This window comes from Panthera pardus, unplaced genomic scaffold (assembly GCF_024362965.1).
Source record: "Panthera pardus isolate Hobbes unplaced genomic scaffold, ASM2436296v1 HiC_scaffold_17, whole genome shotgun sequence".
Lineage (NCBI taxonomy): Eukaryota > Metazoa > Chordata > Mammalia > Carnivora > Felidae > Panthera > Panthera pardus.
In genome coordinates this window covers 38427124-38452167 of record NW_026526732.1, presented here as the reverse complement: position 1 = coordinate 38452167, position 25044 = coordinate 38427124, and the positions used below count along the sequence as shown (strand labels likewise).

Sequence of the window (25044 nt, the reverse complement as noted above, 5' to 3'; positions counted from 1 at the left end):
GCGCTCCTGCGTCTCGAAGGACGTGTTGCGTCTTTACCAATGAGACGGAGGGGGCGGGGCGACTCCCGTAGCTACCAACGGGTTTTCCCGCTAGCACCCAAGTGCGTACTGGCACGCCCCCTCGTGTTCCCTGGCTTTGAGGCCCATCCCTGCGTCGCCCTTTGTCTATCATCATCCTGGATCAGCGCGTGCGCCCAACTCCCTGCCTTTCTCTGCGGCAGGCGAAGGGCGACGCCTCCAGGTAAAACTGAGGAGCTGCAGGAGGCGGACTCTGCGCAGGGCCAGTGGTGCCCGAGCCGTCATAGCTCTTGGCCACCCGGGGCGGGTGCGATGGCGGAGGAGCAGAGGTGCGACAGCGTGGGATCCGAGCCTTGCTCTGAGGCAGCGGCGACTGCGGAACCTAAGGTGTCTTCATCGAAGACCGCCGAAGTTGTCGCAAGATCGTCGAAGCCCGAGGACTACAGTAGCAAGTGCGTGTTCTGCCGGATCGCGGGGCGGCAGGAACCGGGCACCGAGCTCCTGGACTGTGAGGTGGGCTGCGAAGCGGACCGGGCGTGGGTGCGGGAGCCCCGGGTCCGAGGCCTCGCGTGGCGGACCGTGGTGCGGTCGTGTCAGGCTCCCGGGAAGGAGGGAGGCCTCGCAGGTGTGGACCGGGGTTGGGGAGGCTGGGTGTCGTGGTGTTAATGACGGACTTGCTTCTTTCGGAGTGGGGACTGTCTCCAGCAGTATCCTTGCTGTGCCGAAGGGAGGACATTGTAGTGATAAAGCCAAACACTTCGGCTTCTGTCTGCTGATACCAGGTATTTGGCAGAAAATAGCATTTGTGATGTTTTTAATTGAGGGATTCCTCCGCCGTGTCCCCCACCGCCTGCTTTCTAGACACTGCTTTTAAATTCTGCGCAGTCTGCTACTGCTACTGAGGAGCAAACTGGTGGAAAAGAGATAATGGTAATTGGGGAAAGCTTCTTTGTGAGACTGGAATTAGGCTGGGGGCGGGGGGGAGCGGGGCAGAGGTCGAACTATTTCTTAGCCGGCGCAGATTTCCACTGCAGGGTACAGTTCCTACAGGTGTGGACATTTGGAATGTATGCAGATTTTCAGAGCACTAAGATTTTGCTCAGATGCTTGCACACAGATACCTGCTACACGTTTTCTTCTACCGGTTCTACTTGCCTTTAAAGAAGCAGCCTTTGGAGAGGATCAGCTCCAGAGATTCTGGTATCTTTTTAGTAATCATTAATGCATTCGTTAAAAGCGAACTGGAATCTGTTCTAAGCACCTGGTGTCGGAGATTCACTGGCGAATAGGATAAAGGATAGTCAGTGTTCAGCTCTTGTAATCTAAAGGGTGGCATGAATACGGAGGAGACAACTGATGACAGTGCTCTGTGCTTGGTGAGGTGGTTCTACCGCTTGCAGTATTTTGCTGAGCTGGGGGTTTGGTTCGGTTTGATCCCGCCAGCCACAGCCCCAATCTAGTTTTAGACCAGGTGGTCAGTTGTGTCAACCCAGGGTTGGGTCTGGCTCTGTGGGTGTTACAGAAGGGCAGTGGAACAAACGTAAGAAATTATGGCTGGACAGAGGGCTGAAGTGATGGACCTTGACATCTGTGCTGAATGGGGGAAGAAGTGAAGACAGGCAGCAGCTGACTGGGGGGAAGACCCAGTAGTCGGTTGTCTGCCAAGTAGGCCTCTTGAGCTGATCCATAGAGTCAGCAGGGACCACCAAGCTCTCCTCCTTCATTCACTCCTTATTTTACTAAATTTAAAATTAGGCTAGCAAGAGGTAAAGTGAGGTTCTTAACTTCACAGAATTCAGTATTTCGTAGATTCCCAGAGACTGCTTTTAAATTTTGCACACTCCAGCACCGATGTTGAGGAAAACTAGGAGATAGTAGATACTAGTAGTGTAAAAAGTTTGTCTACAAATAGTTGGGGGGGGGGGGGGCGGAGTGGGATGGCCCAAACTTGTATCACAGGTTTTGTTGTTGTTGTTTTTCTTGGCCAAAGGTCGGGGTTTTTTCTTTGTGAAGAACATTTTCAGAGAAAATTATGTGAAAAGCCTGGGACATTTTTATAGAGGAAATTAGACAAATAAACACTTTTTACTTTTATACCCTATCTAGGGGGCACACGATGAATATAGACATTAGTCCATGCAATACAGAACATAAGCAAGATGCACATGCTTGTACAATAGTGCCTCAAAAAGGTGCAGATCTTTTTACAATTGAATCTAGAATGATTTGATATATCAGAGCTCATTAAATGTTAAAGATTATGTTTTTAAAAAGAGAACCTAATCTTTAGCCTATGTATTTTGTATTATACACATTATATTCCTATATTAATTCATATATGTTTATTTTTAGAAATAAATATTTAGAAACTATTGGGTTTATATAAAGTAGAGTAGATTTATAATTAAGTACAGAGGAGAACATTGATTTGGAATCATTGGAGGTACTAGCATAATGTGTGGGTCAGTCTGGGAAACCTTTCTGGCAAAAGCTAGAGAAGGTTCCTCACTCCATAAGCATCCATATAGTGTTTTCTTGTTGTGTACTGAAGAGACTAAACAAATAGTAGACCACACATTCTCAGTGGGGGAGATATCACTTCTGAGGGGATAAAAGTTGGTTTTGGGGTGTGGTATCTTACTCTTTTTGTATGAGGCAAAGATAAACATAGTGGACACAAACAGAAAAAGCATAATCTGCGGTATTAAACTATCATGACAGTGGAATCAGGAAAAAAAGTCTTAAGAATGTCTTTTGAGGGGTGACAGTGAAGAATGTTGAGAAACACAAGGCTGGATGTTTATTTTCACCTTGCTTGAGACCACACTGAGGAAATACTAGTTTAACTTTGATGTCCTCCCCCTTCTTAAATCAAACCTCAGATGGCAGGGTACTGAAATGTTCCTTCAAATGTTATTTCTTCTTAATTTGCTTTAGATATTAGGGGTCAGTTGCAGAAATAAAAACTAGTTATTTAAAGCAGAAATGGATTTAATATAGGGAATTAGTTGCTAAAAAAGTCGTTGCAAGGGCTGAAGGAACAGGATCTAGAAAAGCCTTCAAGAATGACATCCAGAACAGCTTTTGCAGAACTGGAGCCCTGAGGAGTCATTTCCTGTGCTGCAGTCAGCCTTTGGAGCTGAGACTTCAGGAAGAGGTCTCTTGAGGTGTGACCCAGAGGTGAGGAAGCAGTGTGACTGCCACTGTTGAGCGGTTTCTCCAGTGGGAGCACTGTTGGCAGTTTGGGCTGGATTCTGCTTCGTTGTGCACGGCTGTTCCGCCTCTTGCAGGATGTTTTGCATTTCTGACCTCTGGACAACGAAGGCCAGTAGCACCTACGTATTTCTACTCTTCTTTGAGCAACAACACAGCGGCAGAGCTCTACTGCACCTGCTAGCTCCACACCGGTAGGCCATGGCGACAAAACAAAAGGTGTCTCCTGTGTGTCTCTTGACTCCCAGGAAACTGTTGACTAGACATTGGAATGGGAGGGGAAAGGAAGAAAAAGGAAACTGGGTAGTCCTACAGCTGACCAGTTCGCCGGCTGGAACTAGCTGAAGCAACAGAAAGATGGCTTTGCTTCAGGTTAGCTCGTCAAAGCACCTAGGTCTGAAGTACATCTAATTGGCAAGAGCTGAGTTCCATCTGGGGATTTTGGCTTTTTAAAATTTCTGAAGTACTAAAGACACAGAAGTATTTGCGATGGAGGTTGAGTACCTACCTACCCTGTTCACCGCAGTTTATTTGTTGTATGTAAGTGGATGCTTAGCCTACATTGCTTAGAGTCAGTGGTATAATGAGGTCAAGAGACACTAGCTGTTTGTCTAATCTGTGCATTCTCAAAAGTGTTAAAAATTGATGTTTTTGCCTGGGGCAGGGGCAAAAAGCTTATTATTTATATATATGAAATACAGGCATAGCATATAGGATATAAATGGATGTCCGAATGGCTGTGGTTCTAAAATATCAGATGAGGGGAGCAATTAGAAAAAAAAAATCTATAAAGTTTCCTTAGGGGGATGATAATGAAAAAAGGCTGAAGAAACACTGTTAAAATCAAACAGTGGCCAAAATTCCAACTTAAGGTGTTTTGCAAGGACAGACTGAAAGATCATGGAAAGTCCATCTCTTATTGGAAAAGTATGTAAAAATTATAATGACATCATTTAAAATTTTTTTAAAAAAATGTTTATTTATTTTTGAGAGACAGCAAGCAGGGTAGGGGCAGAGAGAGAGTGGACAGAAGATCCAAAGTGGGCTCTGCACTGACAGCAGCAAGCCTGATGGTGAGGATCAGTTTCAAGAACCGCGAGATCACGATCTGAGCTAAAGTCAGATACTCAACCACCTGAGCCACTCAAGTGCTCCAACACCATTTTCTTTTCTTTTCTTTTCTCTTTTCTTTTCTTTTCTTTTCTTTTCTTTTCTTTTCTCTTTTCTCTTTTCTTTTCTTTTCTCTTTTTTCTTTTCTTTTCTTTTCTTTTCTTTTCTTTTCTTTTCTTTTCTTTTCTTTTCTTTTCTTTTCTTTCTTCTTTCCTTCTTCCGAGGATTAGAGGAGGGAGCATTGATAGCTTTATCTTTGTATTTAAGCTTCTGTCATTTATTCACATTTATTTATTAAACAGTTTTTCAGGTTTACCATGTGTTATTCACTTGAAGTTCAAGGATAAACATGGCATGTCCTATACTTGACAAGCTCGCTGTGATCTGCATTGAAAGCATAAAGGAAAACTTCTCACTTAGTGGTTGTCAGTAATGGAGAATCAAAATTCTGTTTTAGAGTTACTGGAAATATCTTTCTTTGTGTAGTTGTGTTATCAACATGGCATACAGTTAGGATTATTTGTTTCTGTTTGTTTTCAGTTTTTAGGGATTACCTTTTTTTTTCTATTTAAGTCCAAAAGGTATGTTAAATATTCATGTTTTAAAGTCAAAATTGTAAAGAAAAGTACATTCGGAAAAATGTAGCATCCATTCTCTTGTCATCTTTACCCTGTTGCTCTTCCTTCACAAGAAACTAAAAAACTAAAAAACATATTTTTGGTTTATCCTTCTTCCATTGTAAGAATATGTATGTGTATGTTTAATTTTGTATTCTTCTTTCTTACACGAGACATGGCCTAACAATTCTCCTGCTTCTTGCTTTATTTATTTATTTTTTTAACTTAGAAGTATATTTCAGGGACTCCTGGTGTCTTAGTCGGTTGAGCTTCTGATTCATGATTTCTACTCAGGTCACAATGCCAGGGTCATGGGATTGAGCTCTGCGTTGGGCTGCATACTGAGTGCGGAGCCTGCTTAAGATTCTCTCTCTCCTTTTGTCCCTACCCTGCGCATGCATGCTGTCTCTCTCTCTCTCTCTCTCTCTCTCTCTCAAAAAAAATATTTTTGGGGCGCCTGGGTGGCTTGGTCGGTTAAGCGTCCGACTTCGGCTCAGGTCATGATCTCATGGTCCGTGAGTTCGAGCCCCGCGTCGGGCTCTGTGCTGACAGCTCAGAGCCTGGAGCCTGTTTCATATTCTGTGTCTCCCTCTCTCTCTGACCCTCCCCTGTTCATGCTCTGTCTCTCTGTCTCAAAAATAAGTAAACGTTAAAAAAAAAATTAAAAAAAAATATTTTTCAGCAATCATTTCATAAGTATATAAAGATCCTCATTCCCTTTTATAGCTATATATTACTTTATTGTATGTATTTACTATGATTTATTCAACCAGTCTCCTAGTTGAATTATGGACCCTTGGGTTATTTTCTTGTTTCTTTCTTTCTTTCTTCTTTCTTTCTTTCTTTCTTTCTTTCTTTCTTTCTTTCTTTCTTTCTTTCTTTTTCTATCACAAATCATGCTGTAAAGGATAGCTTTGTACATGCATCATTTCATACTTTTTTGTCATTGTATCTTTGTAATAGGAGAAAGTTTTTCTTAAAATGAAGAGTCTAAAAGGAGCACCTGGGTGGCCCAGCTGGTTAAGCGCCTGACTCTTGATTTTATTAGCTCAGGTCATGATCTCATGGTTTGTGAGTTTGGGCCCCACATTGGGCTCCGCAGCGACAGGGCAGAGCCTGCTTGGGATTCTCTCTCTCTCCCTCTCTCTCTTTCCCTCCCCTGCTTGTGCTGTCTCTCACAAAAAAAAAAAAAAAAAAAAAAAAAAAAAAAAGTCTAAATAATGGCTGGTTCAATAGTAGCAGTGGGAGAGAGGGTAACATCAGAGGGCCAATTTCAATATTTTAGAAAGCTTGATGGAAATCTAATTCAATCATTGATTGCATAGGCTAAGTTTACTACAGGATCTTAAAAGTAACCATTTCCCCCTCCTCCCCATCCTCATCTTATAGACAAATTACACTTAAAAAAATTTTTTTTAATGTTTATTTAGTTTTGAGACAGGAGAGACAGAGCATGAGCAGGGGAGGGGCAGAGAGAGAGGGAGACACAGAATCCAAAGCAGGCTCCAGGCTCTGAGCTGTTAGTACAAAGCCTGATGCAGGGCTCGAAACTCACAAGCTGTGAGATCATGACCTGAGCTGAAGTTGGACACTTAACCAACTGAGTCACCCATGTGCCCCGACAAGTTACTCTTTAAAAAAAATAAAAAGATTTTATTTAAATTCCAGTTAGTTAGCATACAGTGTAATATTAATTTCAGGTATGCAATATAGTGATTCAGCACTTCCATACATCATCTGGTGCTCATCACAGCAAGTGCCCTCCTTAATCTCCATCACCTATTTAACCCATCCTCTCACCCACCTCCTCTCTGGTAACCCATCAGTTTGATCTCTATAGTTAATGTGTTCCTTGCTTTGCCTCTCTCTTCCTTTTACCCCTTTACTCGTCTGTTTTGTTTCTTAAATTCCACATATGAGTGAAAGGATATGGTATTTGTCTTTCTCTGACTTATTTTGCTTAGCATAATACTTTCTAGCTCTATCCACATCATTGCAAATGGCAAGATTTGGCTGAGTAATATTCCATTATATATATAATATATATATATCATACACACACACATGTCCTACGTCTTCTTTATCCATTTATCAGTCAGTGGACAGTTGGGCTGTTTCTGTAATTTGGCTATTGTAGATAATGCTGCTATAGCCATTGGGGTACTCTTGCACTGTTGGTGGGAATGTAAACTGGTGCAGCCACTCTGAAAATCAGTATGGAGTTTCCTCAAAAAGTTAAAAAGATAAAGAACTACCCTGTGATCCAGCAATTGTACTACTAGGTATTTATCCAAAGAATACAAAAATGCTAATTCAAAGGGATACATAGACAAGTTACTCTTAAAAGCTGCATAATATTCAAGATTTTCATGTTGTTGTGCCTATTCATTTTTGCAAATTTGGGTTGAAGGTATGTTAAGTGAGGACAGCAACAAAGTCAATAATTAAACATTATTAGTATTATTATTTAAATGTTTATTTTTGAAAGAGAGAGAGATTGTGAGCAGGGGCGTGTCAGAGAGAGAGGGAGACAGAGAACCCCAAGCAGGTTCCATGCTATCAGTGCAGAGCCCAACACAGGGCTCGAACTCATGAACTGTGAGGTCATGACCTGAGCCAAAATCAAGAGTCAGACGCTTAACCAACTCAGCCACCCAGGCACCCCAAACACTGTTTTAATAACATGATGTTGTGGGCATTTTATAGAAATTTTGAGATAGGGAAGGGACACATAATACCCTGTTTTTGCTGCCTTCCATTTCAATCATGGCTCTCCTGAGGACTAAAGTAGACAAAAAAGTCTCATTTTCTGAAGTGTGGTCTTATCAAAAGTTGACTTGTCAGTCCCCTGAACCTTAGGTGATGAGCAGTATGGCTCCTGATAAGAAAGTTCATGGTATAATATGTACAATGGACTTTCACCATTGTTCTCATTGAAACCAAGATTACTGGTAAGGATATGAGGCCCTCATTAAATTGAATTTTTGATCTTGAAACAGAGAACTAATGAGCAACAGTGTATTCTGGGAATTTTTCTGAGGGAAACTTGTTGATATACTGATTGATAGTGATTTTTGACTTAAAAAAATTACTGAAATGTAGTTGACACACAATGACAATTTCAGCTGTACAAAATAATAATTCAATAATTCTACACATTACCCAGTGCTCACCATGGTAAGTGTAGTCACCATATAACATTATTATATTATTGAGTATATTCCCTATGCTGTACTTTTCATCTCCATAACTTACTTTATAACTGGAACTTTGTACCTCTTAATTTCCTTCACCTATTTTGCCCCGCCCCCTTTTCTTCTAGCAACCACCAATTTGTTCTTAGCATAAGAACGCCCTCTGGGTGCATCCATGTTGTCACAAATGTCCTTTTTTTTTTTATGTCTGAATGTATTGTGTGTATACATCATCTTCTTTATTCATTCATCTATTGATGGATTCCTGGGTTGCCTGCATATCTTAGCTATTGTAAATAATGCTCTACTAAACACAGAGGTGCATATATGTTTTTGAATTAGTGTTTTCATTTTCTTTTGGTAAATACACAGTAGTGGAACTGGTGGACCATATGATATTTCTGTTTTTAATGTTTTGAGGAAACTCCCATGCTGTTTTCCACAGTAATTGCGCTAATTTACCTTCTGATTTAATGGATCGGACACTTAGTACAATATACTGGAGTTTGTTTTAGCATTTCAAAGGCTTTTTAATGTTGCAAATATAACAAATGTATTTATATACAGTTTATGGAAAAATGTTTAAAAAGGTAATCTCTGTAGATGCTAGATGATTTTCTTGTTATAATTGAGGAATATCTATTTTGTAAAAAAATTGTATGTGAAAAAGAATTTATCAATCTCGCTATGTTTCTGTAGGCAAACTTTAGAAGTACATATTAAGAGTGAAAGACCCTTAGGTAGGTAGAGATGGAGAAATATCTAATGAAAATAAAACTCTATCATTGTTGGTAATGAAGTTTTAATTAACTTCATTGATAATTTTTTTCCTGAAATTAGCTTTATATAAATCTTCTCATTTTCTGGAATAAATGAGCATATCATGAGGGGCAGTAAGGCTTGTCTTTGTGGACTAAATGCATATTCACAAAATTGCCCAGGTGGGCTTAGTTGTAACGTAAGTACTATTTCCCTATCAGACTGAGATTTATGGTATTCAAGACATGCCAGAACAGCATTAGGAAGTTCTTAAAAAAAAAAATCCACTAACAAACGATATGTTTTCTCCTTCAGAATGAAGACCTAGTTTGCTTCAAAGATATCAAACCAGCAGCACCTCATCATTATCTTGTGGTGCCAAAGAAGCATATTGGAAACTGCAGAGAGCTAAAGAAAGATCACATAGAACTGGGTAAGAGGACAGTAGTGTTCTTCTTGGTTATATCGTTTTCAGTTGGCATCAGTGATGGCCGTGACATTTAAAAGAGAACAAGTCTGGCAGATATTATGAAAAAGGAGCATTATGACTCTTCGAAATTTCCACTGTGAAAATTTTCAAATATATACAAAAATAAAGAATATAATGTAGTCTCCATTTATTCATCACCCAAGCTCAACATTTATTAACTCGTGGCCAGTCTTTTTCATGTGTTAACCTTCTCCCACTGGATTTGAAATTCCAGACATCATGTTATTTAATCTTTAAGATCCCTAAAAGATAATGCCTCTTTTTGTTTTTTTAAGTGATGGCTTTTCTCGACTCTGGAAATGGAAGATGCTATTTAAAAAATAACAAGCAAATAAGTTGTGATATGGCCTAGAAGCTCATATTGCCTGGGAGTGAGACCATATTGGTACCTCCCTTGTAAGCTTCTGGTGTAGATGAACTGACACCAAAATTTAGTTATGAGGTTTAGCAATGAATTTTTCACTTCTGAAAAGAAGATTTTGAATCTTGTCCTTATAGGATTATCCTGTATTTTCCTACTCATGATTTCTGTGAGTTACCAGTTATCATTTACTAAGACATTTCTAAGTTCACTTCATATATGTTTTGATAGCCTTTGCCAACAGGGTCTGGGATTAGTTTGGTCAGTAAATTAAGTAGCCAATAAAATAGATAAATTGGGCCAGATTATTTTGGTGGTTTTTTTGTTTGTTTTTTAATTTTTTAAATGTTTATTTATTTTTGAGAGAGAGAGAGAGAGAGAGAGAGAGAGAGAGAGAGAGAGAAAGCAGGGGAAGGGCAGAGAGAGAAAGAGAGATACAGAATCTGAAGCAGGCTCCAGGCTCTGAGCTGTCAGCACAGAGCCTGATGTGAGGCTTGAACTCATGAACTACAAGATCATGACTTGAGCTGAAGTCAGATGCTCAACTGACTGAGTCACCAGGCGCCCCTGTGCCAGATTTTTTTTGAAGGTGAATAAGAAATATCTTTGAGGGAAAACTTTGATGTGTACTTCATTAGTGTTTAGACTACTGAATTACCCGTTTTTAAATTGTTTCTTCTCCATATTGCCAAATGCCTTAGTCATCTTAAGTTCTGTGAGTACATTTCATACTCATTCCAGCAGGTAAAGGCCAATATATATGCAATATTTAGTATCAAGCAACAGCTACCATGCCTTAAGTATTTCCTTTTTATACTGTTTTTAAGGAGCGAAAAATATGTTAATGCTTGGTTTTCTTTTTCTAATATTTCTTCTATTTTATTGAAAGTTGTTATAATTGTTGCAAATAAAATGTTACCCGTTTTGAAGCAGCATGGTAGGTGTTTGAGGTTTCATTACACTGTTATTTCTGATTTTGTTTATATTTTAATAGTTTCATAATAAAAGTTTAAAAGTTCTTTCAGGGTGCTAGGTTGCTCAGTCTGTTAAGCATCCCACTCTGGATTTCAACTGAGGTCATGATCTTGTGGTTTGTGAGATTGAGCTCCATGCTGGCAGTGTGGAGCCTGCTTGGGATTAGGTCCCTTCCCCTCTCTCTGGCTCTCCCCAGCTTGCTCTCTCTCTCGCTCAAAGTAAATAAACTTTAAAAAAAAAAAAAAGATCTTGCAATTAATATTTTTATACAGTTTATAAAGTTGGGAAAATAATAAGCATATGGAAGAGTTCAATAACACTGTCACAAGCACTGTGATTATAACTGATATTTATAGAACTCCACTTAACTATAGAATACACAGTTTGTTGAGACCACATGTTTACCAAGGTAGGCCATATTCTGGGCAGTAAACTAAGTCTAAATACATTTCAAATGATTGAAATCTTATAACATCTGTTCTCAGATGACAATGGAATTAAACTAGAAAAATAATAAAATCTAGAATAGCACTAAGTATTTTTAAATTAACATACTTTTAAATAATTTCTAAATAAATAGATCAAAGAAAACAATATTGAATTGATTGGTAACAAAAATCCAACATACCAAGATTTGTGGAATTTGCCAAAACCATGCCTACAGGGAAATTTATAGCTGTCTGTGTTTATGTTAGAAAATGAGGTTTAAAACCAATAACCTAAGTTTCTGCCTTAGGATGCTAGAAAGGTGAATCAGTCAAAACCAAGTATAAAGAAAGACAGAGGGCATAACAGTGAAATGTAAAGGAGACAATAGGTTTTACTCCATGTATTTTGAGTTTGATTTTAAGTGAATACATAATTAGGATTGTCATGCCTTCTCAATGAATTGAGCCTTTTTTATCATTGTAAAATGTCCCTCTTGATCTCTGGGAATACTTCTTGAGTCTATTTTGTATGATATTAATTTAGCTACTTTAACTTTCTTATTGTTCACATTGGGTATCTTTTTCTATACTTTCAACCAATTTAATATTAATATTTAAAGACTTGAAGATAGCAATAGACTTGGGTCTTGCTTATTTATAATTCTATTTTAAATTTAATGTGAAAATCTGACTTTTAATTGTTTAGTTCATAAATGTTTAATGTAACTATTGATACAGTTCAGTTTAGGTCTACTGTCTTGCCATTTGTTTTCTGTTTGTCCCATTTTTAAAAAAATGTATTTATTTTGAAAGAGAGAGAGCATGAGCTGGGGAGGGGCAGAGAGAGAGAGAGAATTCCAAACAGGCTCCACACTCAGCATGGAGCCTGCCACGGGGCTGGATCCCATGACTATGAGATCATGACCTGAGTAAAAATCAAGAGTTGAACCCTTAACCAACAGAGCCACCCAGGTGCTTTATGCCCCATTTTTTGTTATTGCTCTGTTTCTTTCCTTCCTTCTTGTGGTTGATCAGATACATGTATATTTTTTATAATTCCACTGTAATTTATCTCTTTCCTTTTCATGTATTTCTCTTCATATTAAAAAAAATTGTTGCTCTAGAGAGATTAAAATATACATTGTGTAATTATCACAGTCTACTTAGACTTCACATTGTAGCAATTCATGAAAAATGTAACTCTGCACCACTTTGTGTTATTGTTGTCATATATATTACATCTACACACCTTATAATATGGTACTGTTAAAAGCATTGCTTTAAAGCAATTAAAAGAAAAAAAAAACATTCTTTACCCCCATGTCTAGGATCTTGGGAATATTTTAAAAGAAAACAAGATACAATCTTGCTTGAAGTAATGAGCCTTTTTGGATGATATGCTACTGTCGTCCTCCTGGCTCAAGCCTGACTTAGAGAAGAAAAATTAGCAATAATTTTATAATCCTCTTTATGATAACCATCTTCTGTAGATTCTCATTTCTTCCTCTTCTAAATATTTGACTACTCCATTCAGAAATAAAAGGGGTCTAAAGCTTGGCATTGTGCTTTGGACATTGCAGGTTACCAAATTTTTTTCTCATGGGAAGCATATTTCCATCCAAAGGCCATAAAGGACCAAGATAATAAAGACAGTAAGGCAGAGAGAGTTTGGAAGCCAAAACAATTATACAAACATTTAGCTAGTCAAAGGTGGCCTGACACAAAGTGCTATCATATCTCTAATTTTGACTGAAAGACAAATTCAAAGTTTTCCCGTCTGTCTTTTCTTAATTCAAGTATTTTTTTTATTAGTTGGTCTCCTTATGATTTGAATTAGACTTCAGTAGGATCAGATGTCCTAAGTAGTCACTTGATAGTACCCCTTAACAGCTGTTCAAAGTCAACCTATACATGACGCTTTGTGATAGGTTGAACCTTCATTTCAGTGCTGATGGGCAAACTTCTCAGGAACTTAAAACTATTAAACAGGCGGTTTAAATGTTTACCCATTTGATACAACTTTTGACTGGGACACTAAAAATTAATATTAATTACAACTTAGTAATGTCTCCTGCTGTGTAATGTCATTTTTCTGTTTTATAGTTGAGAACATGGTAACTGTTGGAAAAAGCATTCTTGAAAGGAATAATTTCACTGACTTCAAAAATGCGAGGTATGTGTACTTGCAGATAGAAACCAATATATGCAATTGTTTTTTCTGAAATATTGTTTCTTCGTGGGAAATGAGAGCAGAGGCAGCAGAGAGCCTGGTTTAAATGCAGTTTTCCTGAGAGTGAAGCATTCATTGTTCAGTGGTAGTGTAAATTTAATAAATAAGTCTTCCTCCTGTCATGTCTCAAGATTTTCTAATGATTGCCACTCATAGTTTAGACAGACAAGTATATTTAAGCAGTGCATAGGTAAAATAGTTGAGTCTACCTTTCTTTGTTCAAGATGTGTTTTTCTATAAAATTGTGTGTAAATTGAATTTCTTTAGAAAATATTTTATATGATTTAAAAATGTATTATTATACTTGTTGTGTGAAACTACTTGAGTTTTTTCCCTGCTGAACTGAACTCTGGCATTCGCCAAAGTTTGAGCAAAAAGCATGTAATAAAAATATTCAACTTGGCAATTATTTTAATTAATCTAAATGGTGGGTTTTTTCCTTTTTAAAAGACTTGTGACTTTGCCTAGTGTGACCAAAGGAGTAACAAGGCAGGTGTAGCAGAGATCACGTCTAACATCAGAACTGGAAGTGAAAGAGATCTGAATTCTGATGTTATCTGTGCTACTTGCTGAGTACTGTGCTTGTACTGGCTGTGCTACCTGAAGACATTTAACCTCCCCAAGATAACACCTGCTCTGCCTACCTATGGGCTCAAATAAGATGGTGTGTGAGAAAACGCTCTGAAATCTGTTAAGCACTATTCAAGAGTGATAATGACAAGGAACAGATAGTATTTGAGACCCTTTGGCCAAAAGCAGCACATTGCCTTTCCAGTCACAGGAGTGTCTACTAGAAGAATGAACGGCACCATGAGAGTCAAGAGCCCTGAGTCTCAAGCCTGTCTCTACCACTTCCTTACTTGGGGACCTTGGGAAGTCTCCCACTTTCTGGATTTTGGCTTCCCCGTCTTTGAAATGAAAGGGTTGAATGAACCCTTGAGTCGCTTCTACCTTTTAGATTAGTTGATTCTATATTATGTGAGCTCCTGTTTCATGGAGGGAAGACCCAGTCTCCTTTTCTCAGTAGTGGTGGAAGCTTTTCAATCTGTCTTGTGTATCTGACTCCACATTGTCAGCTATACTGTTGCTGCAGCATAGCCCTTCTCCCATGCCTTCCTCCTACACTCCACTCACTGGAGTTTTTTGTTTGTTTGTTTGTTTGTTTTTTAATGGAGACTCACAAATATTTGAGCAGGCAAATATTCCTAGGCTTGGATTATTCTTACAGGTATGCCTTGCTCCACTCAGAATTGCTAAGTGGACTTAACAAAACTGTGAACTTATTTTTAAGAGGTAGAATCACATTTCTTAGTAGAAATTTGTTAGTAGTCCAAGGAATTCTCTTATGACTGTTTTATAAAGCAGATAAATTGTGAATAATTAGGTTATCTTCATTATTAAGAAACTTGAGTGATGATAAAATTTTTAAAATAATGGTATCATTAATCTCATTACTGAAATATTGGTTGGTAAGGAAATCACTATTAAAGGAGAAAGCACACCATCTACTGGCTATGTCCTGGAATAAAGGAACCCTTCTACTTGAGTGTCCTGTAATTTTTTTTTTTTTTTTTTAAAGATTCATTGCAGAGCCATATCTTAGGAAAATTAAAGGTTAAAATGTTAAGGACCAAGGTGATAAAACATAATGCCAAATTAGAATTCATCAAAGTTTTACTGAGGCATAGTATGCCTTTAAGCCCTTCCTTGATGAAGAGTTTGTTACTATGAACTTCATGAAAAGAGGAGGAATTGTGAATACTTTTAAGTATAGAAAGAAGGCAGTAAAAGATACTTGAGTGGTAACCTGTTTGGGACGTCCTTAATGTTTATGTGTTTTATCGTAAAAAAAATAGTTTTAAACTATTGTAGAACTGATTTGCCAAGTATCTCTTACCTTTCTGTTTTAGAATGGGTTTCCATATGCCGCCTTTTTGTTCCATTTCCCACTTGCACCTTCATGTTCTGGCACCTGTCGATCAACTTGGCTTCTTATCAAAATTGGTTTATAAAGTGAATTCCTATTGGTTTATCACAGTAAGTGTTACTATTGTAGTAGCTGCATACAAAAGTATTTAAAATATTTGTCCTTTCTGTTGTAGATCTTCTTTTCTTGGCAACACTAGGCACTTACAGCTCTCATAGACCTGATCATCTCTTTTAACATACTGCTCGAATGTATGCAAAATAATTATTTTTAATTTGAGGGATTTTCCAGGTTATTGTATCCGTAGGAAGAGAAGCTATGGCTAAGTCTCTCCATTGCAGGCAGTGAGTATGATATAAAAGAACCATGGCATTAATAGTTTAGAATCCAGGGTCCAATCTGGATTGAAACTGTGGCTCCCTTAGTTATTTGAGGTACTGTGTGCAAGTCACGTAAACTTTTTAAGGCCCAAGTTCTTTATCTGTTACCTACTGATAAGGAATACTGCCTACCTGTAGAGTTGATAAGTGGATTGATAAGATAATTTGTATGTAAAGCACTTAAAACTACCTTGCAAATAGTGCTAGTAAATATTACCTGCTGCCTTTGTTATCATCATCAATATTATTATAGAAATGAATTTTTGTAATTTTCTAGTTTAGAAAAGGACTGCAGTAGTAGCATCACCTGTCAGATCTGAGGTTGAAGCTTTGAGCCTAAAAAAATGCAGAATTCTGTTTTGCTAGTGCAAAAGTAGAATAGAATTCAGCTGATTATAGGCCTGTTGCTGGACAGTCAAGCCTTAGTTGATAAGTGACTGTCCTTCCAAGGCCACTTGACTAAGTAATATACCAGTTGCTATTGTGTTCATGATGTTAAGGTGACCCGTAGTTGCCATATACCAATTATCACTGAATTACAAATTAAATAATTACTGTTAGTTAATGCATATTATTATTATAGCCATGGTACACAAGAAATTAAAAAGCATGATTTCTAGAAACTTCATATTTCAAACTTATCCCTCTAATTAACTTGTCCAGATGATTAATTTAAAAATAATTTAAGATATATGTGTGTGTGTGTGTGTGTGTTCAAAATTTAAAAAGTGGATGTTTGACAGGGCAGTTGGTGTGGTCTCTTTAAAAAAATCAGTGTGATTAAAAAAGGAATGTTTTTCCTTATTTGTATTTTTGATTTTCTACACTATCCATGCTTTTATAATAAAAAAACTCATTAAAATATATTCTTGTAGGGTTTTTAACTATACTTCCTTACATGACTTTTTAGTTAGAAAAAAATGAATGAACATTGTAAGTTATAGGATCTGTTAATGGTTCATCCTGTGAATCTGAACTCTTCTTAAATCTGTCAGTATGTATTATGAGACTTTGAAGAAAATTAAGAGAAAGATTATTAAGGTTTATTTCAAAATCTCTTATATGATGTTTCAGATATATAAGATGTTTGAGAAAAGCATTTGAAATAATAATTAGAAGACTTTGGTTTACTTTTTTTTTAGAGTGGTTTTAGGCTCACAGCAAGATTGAATGGAAAGTACAGTGAGTTCCAATATAACCTCTGCCCCCCATACTATAGACATCCTATATACCATAGTGATACATTTGTTATAACCCATGAAATTACAGTGATACATCATTATCACCCACAGTTCGTGATTTACATTAGGGTTCATTCTTGGTAGTGTATATTTTATGGGTTTGGACAAAAGTGTAATGACATGTATCCCCCATTATAGTATAATGCAGAATAGTTTCACTGCCTTAAAAAATCCTCTGTGTAGTCACTGATCTTTTTAATGTCTCCACAGTTTTAAGCCTTTTGTAGAATGTCTTATGGTTGGAAAAATACAGTATGTAGCCTTTTCAAATTGGCTTCTTTTACTTAGTATTATGCATTTAAGATTCTTGCACATCTAGTTTACTTTTTAAAATGTCAGTATTTATTTTCCCTTTCTTATTGAAGCTTTTTAACAAATATGCAATGTGGATAAAAATCTGCCTACTTATATACAATATTGAACCCTTTTACTATAGTTTATAAAACTATTGAGAAAATTTTTAAGATATTTTTAGGAACAGAATATGTCATATCCACCTCTTCTGCTGTGACTTATTATAATAGGGATGCCAGTAGAATTATTTCATGTAGGCTGTTAATAATTAGAATTTAAAAATATGTTATGTTTTCAAAATTACAGGCTGATTGTTTGATTGAAAAACTAAGAACATGAAAATGTCAACAGTGGAAGATTTTCCTAATCTTGGCTCAACATAAACTAATATTTTGGTCCCTTTGAAGTCTAATTGCCATTGTAAGATTTGTTGGGTTTTATGAGAGGCTATTACTGGGTAGCCTTAAATCTTTTTTGAATGTTTCTTGAGATCTGTGATACAGTTACATGGATACTTTGTCACTAACTTCTTTGTTTTAATGGTTACATGTCTAAGGTATAAGATACTGTAGATAATATCCCATTAAAACAAGTTCTGTTAATCAGGGAGGGCTCTATTTTCTTTTTTAAAAGTTCAAATGTTTTCATTTTTCCAGTAGTCAATTATAATCATGATTTATTTATGAAAAATAAACTGATATAGAAAGTACTTTGCTGATTTTGTTGGAGCCTTTATTACTATAAAGGGGGGAAAAGTAACCATTTCTTGACAGTTCTGTAATTTTACACATGAAATTTAAAAACAAAGAGTACCATACTACATAGTGAGCTCTGTTCTTGTTGCTGGAAAGAATTGTATATGTATTCCGTTTTACTCAGATTTCGGGTGGTTTTCACTTCTGAAAGACTAATGTTTTTGTAATAAATTGAAAGCTATATAATATACGTAAAGTAATTTCTAATGGTGAATTTACAAGAACAATCAACTTGGTTATCCAAGAGAAGTTGCTGTAATGGAATTTTACCTGTAAGAGCATAAATGGGGAAGAAATACAAAGTGGTTATAATAATGTTATTAAAACTGGACAGAAACTGTTGTTTTATGGTTTGTTTATTGTACCAAAGGAAAAGTAGCATTCAAAAGTGGTTATGCTTAGCTTTTATCATGAAGAAATCCTGATTAGAAAGTAGTGATAGATAAGCTTAGGTGAGAAAATTTATTTTAATAGCACTGAGTTAGCATTATTGATCTATCATTTCATGAGACCTATATCTTTAGGAATTGTGCTGATCTACCCTAACAATAGTGAATGTGAACAAAGAGTAGGTAGTGAAAGCTTATCCTACATTGTGCCGGCATATAATAATACCATGTGCATGAATATAAATGAACACAAGGATTAAAGTTTTGATGTTAGAAACAGGCTGTGATGATTAGTTTTCTTTCTTATTTTTGGCATGATATTAAACGTAGTTTTATGCAATGAAATAATTATTATAATGTTTAGTTACAGCATCTGAAATAAATATTCATTTATTCATTTAGCAAACATTTGCTGAGCATTTAGCATTTACCAGACACTGCCAGGATCAGGAAATAGAGAAGTGAGAGAGGACAGTCTGTCTTCAAATGCTAATCTGAAGACAAAACCAGTGATCATAGTGTAGTGTGTTAAGTGCTATAAAGTTCTCAGAAGAGGCTGTGGAAAGGAATACAATTTTGAGAGCAGGTTGTCAGTAGAACTGAATATTTAAGACTCAGTGTTAGGCAGGTAGACAGCGGGAGTTCAGTTAGGCCAAGAGTCCCACATGTACTTTTCTTGAGTTCTTCTGTTATTATTTATTTTATAATTGAAATGAATGTTCACTTTCAATTTTATTCACTGAAAGTGGAAGTAGGGGTTATAGGCTCTCAAAATTAGATTTCCAGGGTTTCCAGGACAGCTTTGTTAAGTAGCTCTCTGAGCACCTACACGGATAAGCAGTTGCAAGTTTGCAGAAATCAAATATGACCACCTTCAGAAAAGGAATTTTCTGCATGTACAACATGTTGTACTAAGTGAGTTTGCAATGGTATAATTGACAGTATGATGATAACAACATGTAAGGTATTTAAGGAATTCTAAAATGCGTTATGGACTCTTCAAAAATATGATTAGCCAACTGATTTAATTTATATATGTTTATACCCTCTCATAGTTGTTTTCCTTCTCTGTTGGAAAACCATTGATCCTCATATTCTTAGCAGCATTTGTCTTTTACTTGTAAAAATAAGGTTACTACAGTTAAAATTCACTGAGCCTTTTCAGTAAAATATTTGATAACTTAGTAGCTATCGATAACATTAGCTCAGCACAAAACTAATTCATAACTTGTTTTTAAAATGTTTAAAGTACTATCTGGAGAATTATTTATGCATGTTATGATTTTACTTGTTTGTAATTGCAGAATTGTAAAATTATTAGTGACCTGTTTCAAACTGTTCTTACTTATATAAAAGAAGGCTAAATAAATATGGAAAAATACTATGTCAAGTTTTGCCTCTGGAGTTTTTAATGTATGTGGGGTTTTTTAGTGATTTTATTTTTTTACAGCAGTTGTAAGTTCACAGCAAAACTGAACAGAAGGTACAGAGATTTCCCATATACTTCCCCCCACACATATGCATAGTCTCTCCCATTATTAACATTCCCCATCAGAATGGTACATTTGTTGCAATTGATGAACCTACACTGACACATATAATTACCCAAAGTCCATTGTTTAGCTTAGGGTTCACTCTTGGTGTGGTACATTCTAGGAGTTTGGGCAAATATATAATGACATATATCTATCATTATAGTATCATGCAGAGTATGTTCACTTCCCTAAAATTCCTCTGTGCTGTCTATTCATCCCTACCTCCACCAACCTCTGGAAAGCAGTAATGTTTTTACTGTCTGTGTACTTTTGCCTTTTCCAGAATGTCATATAGTTGTAATCACACAGTATATAGCCTTTTCATATTGGCTTCTTTCACTTAGTGATATGCATTTAAGGATCTTCCTTGTCTTTTCATGGTGTGATAGCACATCTCCTTTTAGCACGGAATAGTATTCCAGTGTCTGGATGTACTACAGTTTATCCATTCACCTACTGAAGGATATCTTGGTTGCTTCCTAGTTTTGCCAGTTATGAACAAAGCTGATGTAAACACCTGTATGCAGGTTTTTGTGTGGACATAAGTTTTCAGTGCCTTTGGGTAAATACCAGGGAACATGATTATTGGGTTGTATGATGAGCATATGTTTAGTTCTATAAAAAACTGCCAAATTGTCTCCCAAAGTGGCCATACCATTTTGCATGTCCCACCAGCAATGAATGAGCTTTTTGCTCCACATCCTTGCCAGAATTTCACATTGTCAGTGTTTGGGGTTTGGCCATTCTACTAAGTGTGCAGTGGTATCTCATTGTTTTAATTTCCTTTTCTCTGATGACCTATGATATGGAGCATGTTTTCATATGCTCATTTGCCATCTGTGTATCTTCTTTGTAGAGATGTCTGGGTTGGCGTGTTTTTAATTTTTTTTTAATGCTTATTTATTTTTGAGAGAGAGAGAGAGAGAGAGAGGACAGAGTGTGAGTGGGGGAAGGGCAGAGAGAGAGGGAGACACAGAATCCGAAGCAGGCTCCAGGCTCTGAACTGTCAGCACAGAGCCTGACGCAGGGCTTGAACTCACGAACTGTGAGATCATGACCTGAGCCGAAGTCAGCCGCTTAACCAACTGAGCCACCCAGGTGCCCCTGGGTTGGCCCGATTTTAAATCGAGTTGTTTTCTTATTGTTGAATTTTAAGAACCCTTTGTATATTTCGGATAATCACTTTTATCAGGTGTACCTTTTTGTAAATATATTCTCCCAGCCTGTGGTTTGTCTTCTCATTTTCTTGACATTGTCTTTTCATGGAGCAATTTTTAATTATAATGAAGTCCATCTTATCAGTTATTTCTTTAATGGATCATGACTGTGGTGTTGTATCTTGCCATATCTGATGTCATCTAGGTTTTCTCTTATATCTTAGGAGTTTTATAGTTTTGCATTTTACATTTAGGCCTGTGATCAATTTTGAGTTAATTTTTGTGAGGGTTGTAAGGTATGTGTCTAGATTCATTTTTTTGTATGTGGATATGCAGTTGTTCCAGCACCATATGTTGAAAACACTATCTTTACTCCATTTTATTGCCTACGTTGCTTTGTCAAAGATTAGTTGATTATATTTATATGGGTCTATTGCTAAGCAATCTGTTCTGTTCCATTGATCTGGTTGTTTTCACCAATTCCACGGTCTTTATTACTAGAAGCATCATAGTAAGTGTTGAAGTTGGGTTGAGTCAGTTCTCCAACCTCATTTTTCTCTTTCAACCTTGTGTTGGTTATTCTGGGTCTTTTTCCTTTCCATATAAACTTCAGAATCTGTAAGTATCCACAAAATAACTTGCTGTGATTTTGATTGAGATTGCATTCCAAATCCAATTGATTTTACGGATCAATTTGGAAAGAATGGACATCCTAACAATATGGAATATTGAGCCTACCTATGAACATGGGCTATCATTTATTGAGTTCTTTGATTTTTTTCATCAGAGTTTTGTAGTCTTCCTTGTTAGGATCTTATACATATTTTGTTAGGTTTATTCCTAAGTACTTCATTTTTGGGAGTGCTAATGTCAATGGTAATGTGTTTTTAATTTCAAATGTCACTTGACTTTTGCGTATTAACTTATCCTGCAACCTCACTATTTATTTGCTTATTGGTTTCAGTTTTTTTTTTTTTTTATTGTTTTGGATCTTCTACCTAGATGACCATTTGATCTGTGAACAAAAATAGTTTTATGTCTTCCCAATCTGTATACCTTTTATTTTCTTTTGTTGTCTTATTGTACTAGCTAAATCCTACATTATGATGCTGAAGAGGAGTGGTAAGAGGGGACATCCTTGCCTTGTACCTAATTTTAGTGGGCAAACTTTGATTTTATGACTTTAAGTATGATGTTAGCTGTAGGTTTTTTTTTTTTTTTAAAGAAATTCTTTATCAAAGTTGAGGAAGTTCCTCTCTAGTCCTAGTTCAGTGAAAGTTTTTATCATAATAGGTGTTGGGCATTGTCAAATGCCTTTTCTCTATTGATACGATCATGTGATTTTTTTTAGCTTGTTGATGTGATGGATTACATTAGTTGATTTTTGAATGTTGCACCAACCTTGATACTTGGGGTAAGTCCCAACGAGTCATCTGAAATTTTTAAAATAGTACTAAAAACAGAGGTTGACATAAAAGATGTATAATAAATTGATCCTAATATATGAAAGATCCACTGACAGAGTTGTAGACATACCTCTTCTAAGAATCCGAGGTCAAGAGCACAGCCTTTATTATTGCTATGCTCATACATTTCTAGATTTTGATATCAAAAGACCATCTACAAAAGTTGATACCCATACTTTCATTAAGTGCCCACTACTCCAATTCACTAAAATGAAGCTGATACCTGTTGATTATCTGCTTGTGAATCAGCTTTTATTATAGCAATATAAATACAAAAAAAACCCTGTATTTCTGATTCAGCTTAAATAACCTTAATGAAAAGTCTACCTTTAATTGAGAAGAATCAGATTCCTGGGGGCACCTGGGTGGCTCAGTTGGTTAAGTGTCCAACTTTGGCTCAGGTCGTGATCTCATAGTTCATGAGTTCAGGCCCCGCATCAGGCTCTGCACTGACAGCACAGAGCCTGCATTGGATCCTCTGTCTCCCTCTGTCTCTGCCCCACCCCAGCTCTCAAAAATAAAAAAAATCATTAATTAATTTAAAAAATAAGAATCAGATTCTTGTATGATTATTTCAAATCACATAGGTAGGGATGAATCCACAATCAAAACCAATCCCAAAGTCAATTTTTCTTTTAGGTGAATGTATTATATTTTTTACTGATATAAAACAGGCACCTTAAGCTTATTTCCCTCCACCCTGCCCATTCCTTTCCATCGTCCCATTTTTATTAATGGCAACTGCAATCTTACAGCTGCTCAGGCCAAAAATCTTGCAGTTATCCTTGACTCCTGTTTTTCATACTTCATATCCGACCCATTCACAAACCTTAGCAGTATTCTCCAAATATATTCAGAATTTGACCACTTCCCACCACTCATACTTCTGTCATCTTGGCCAAGTTCTCATCATCTATTGTCTGGATTATTGCAGTTGGCCTCTGCACTATCTCCCTGCTTTTGTCCACGTCCACCCTCCAGTGTATTCTCAACATATTTGTACATTCAGTTTACAGAACATGTATGCCTGAATATTCTCTCAGCCCATTGGTCCCAAACAATTTGCCCTCAGACATGATGTTACCTTGAGGGGCCTGAAACAAAAATCAACTCATTCCTCTCAGTGTCCAGTGTCTGTCTGCCTTTTCATCCATCCTCTCTTGCTCTGAACATTTCTAGAATCACTTGACTGGGCTCCATGCCCCCACTGGCTTGCTTTCTAGCACAGTCTCCATCAGAGTTCTTTCTACATTATGACCTGATTATGCAATTTTCCTGCTTATGAAAACCTCACTGTGTTCCCTCAGAATTATTCATCAGCATTTTCACCTTCATCTCCTGCACTTGTATCCCATATGCCAACCATTTTTACTATTCCAACTAAACTGAGCACACCCATGGAAATCTGTTTACTTTTCAAAACTGGGTTATTGCCTCTTGGAAGTCTTCCCTAATACTCCAATCCACAACCACAGTATTGGTTCTTCAGCTCTAATCCATGATATTTTTTCTTAGCATGAACCTTACACAGTCTAACTGGGGAATAATAGGATATCTCTTGCCACTGGATTTTGACCTTTTTTTGAGCTGGGGAATCTAATTTTTTATCTTATGCCCCCATTGCCTTAGCTCAATGAACTGGTCAATAAATGTTTTAGTTTAATCTCTGAGTCCCTTAAAATGTTACCACAACAAACCAAAATCTAATTGAGTACTATGATAACTTTCATTTCAACTACTTTCAATCTAAAAATCAAGAGTATAACCTAGATGTCAGCTGGATATCCCTGGCCTTATGTTCTTAATGGCAGTATGCACAACCACTATAATTTAGGTGTAAAACCTCTTTGAGTTTCTGAAGAATTAACCCACACCAAGCATTTCAAGCATTTAATAACCAAATTTGGCAGGGCAATGGTAAAGTGTCATCTAGTTCCTGCCATCTTGCTGACTTTTCCTCTACTTCTCCCCTTGCCTTTAGAACATATTTCTCTTTTTTTAATGTTTATTTTTGAGAGGACAGAGAGAGAGAACAGGGGAGGGCAGAGAGAGAGGAAGACACAGAATTCAAAGCAGACTCCAGGCTCTGAGCTGTCAGCACAGAGCCCGATGCGGGGCTCGAACTCACAGACTGAAAAATCATGACCTAAGCTTAAGTCAGATACTTAACCAACTGAGCCACCCAGGCACCCCTAGAACATATTTCTCTTCTCTTTACATTAGAATTTTTAAAATTCTCTCTGAAGCCTTTGTTCTAGCCAACATTCATTGCCCACAGGAAATCACCTAAGTAGGCTATTCTAGATATTTTCTCAGCTAAGGAGATTCTCAAGTTGCTAAGAGAGGAATACTTTCTTCTTGTTTCACCTTCTCAGAAAAATATTTGCAGCATTTTGCCAATTTATCACATAAGTTCTCTCCCCAAGCAGGCGTACACAGTACTGGGACTCAAAGCCTATCTATCCATACTCTTCTTTCCCAGGCAAGGATTCTCAAACTTCAGTG

General features: G+C 37.0%; 1 protein-coding gene across 1 annotated transcript; it reads left to right on the top strand.

The window, feature by feature from the left end:
• The first annotated feature begins 202 nt into the window (after window positions 1-202).
• On the top strand, window positions 203-19771 carry HINT3 (histidine triad nucleotide binding protein 3). Its single transcript, XM_019418271.2, has 5 exons — window positions 203-531; window positions 9227-9344; window positions 13269-13338; window positions 15306-15432; window positions 17544-19771. Exons 1-5 carry the CDS (start codon window positions 331-333, stop codon window positions 17574-17576), a joined length of 549 nt encoding a protein of 182 aa, XP_019273816.1. The 5' UTR covers window positions 203-330; the 3' UTR covers window positions 17577-19771.
• The last annotated feature ends 5273 nt before the right edge of the window (window positions 19772-25044 follow it).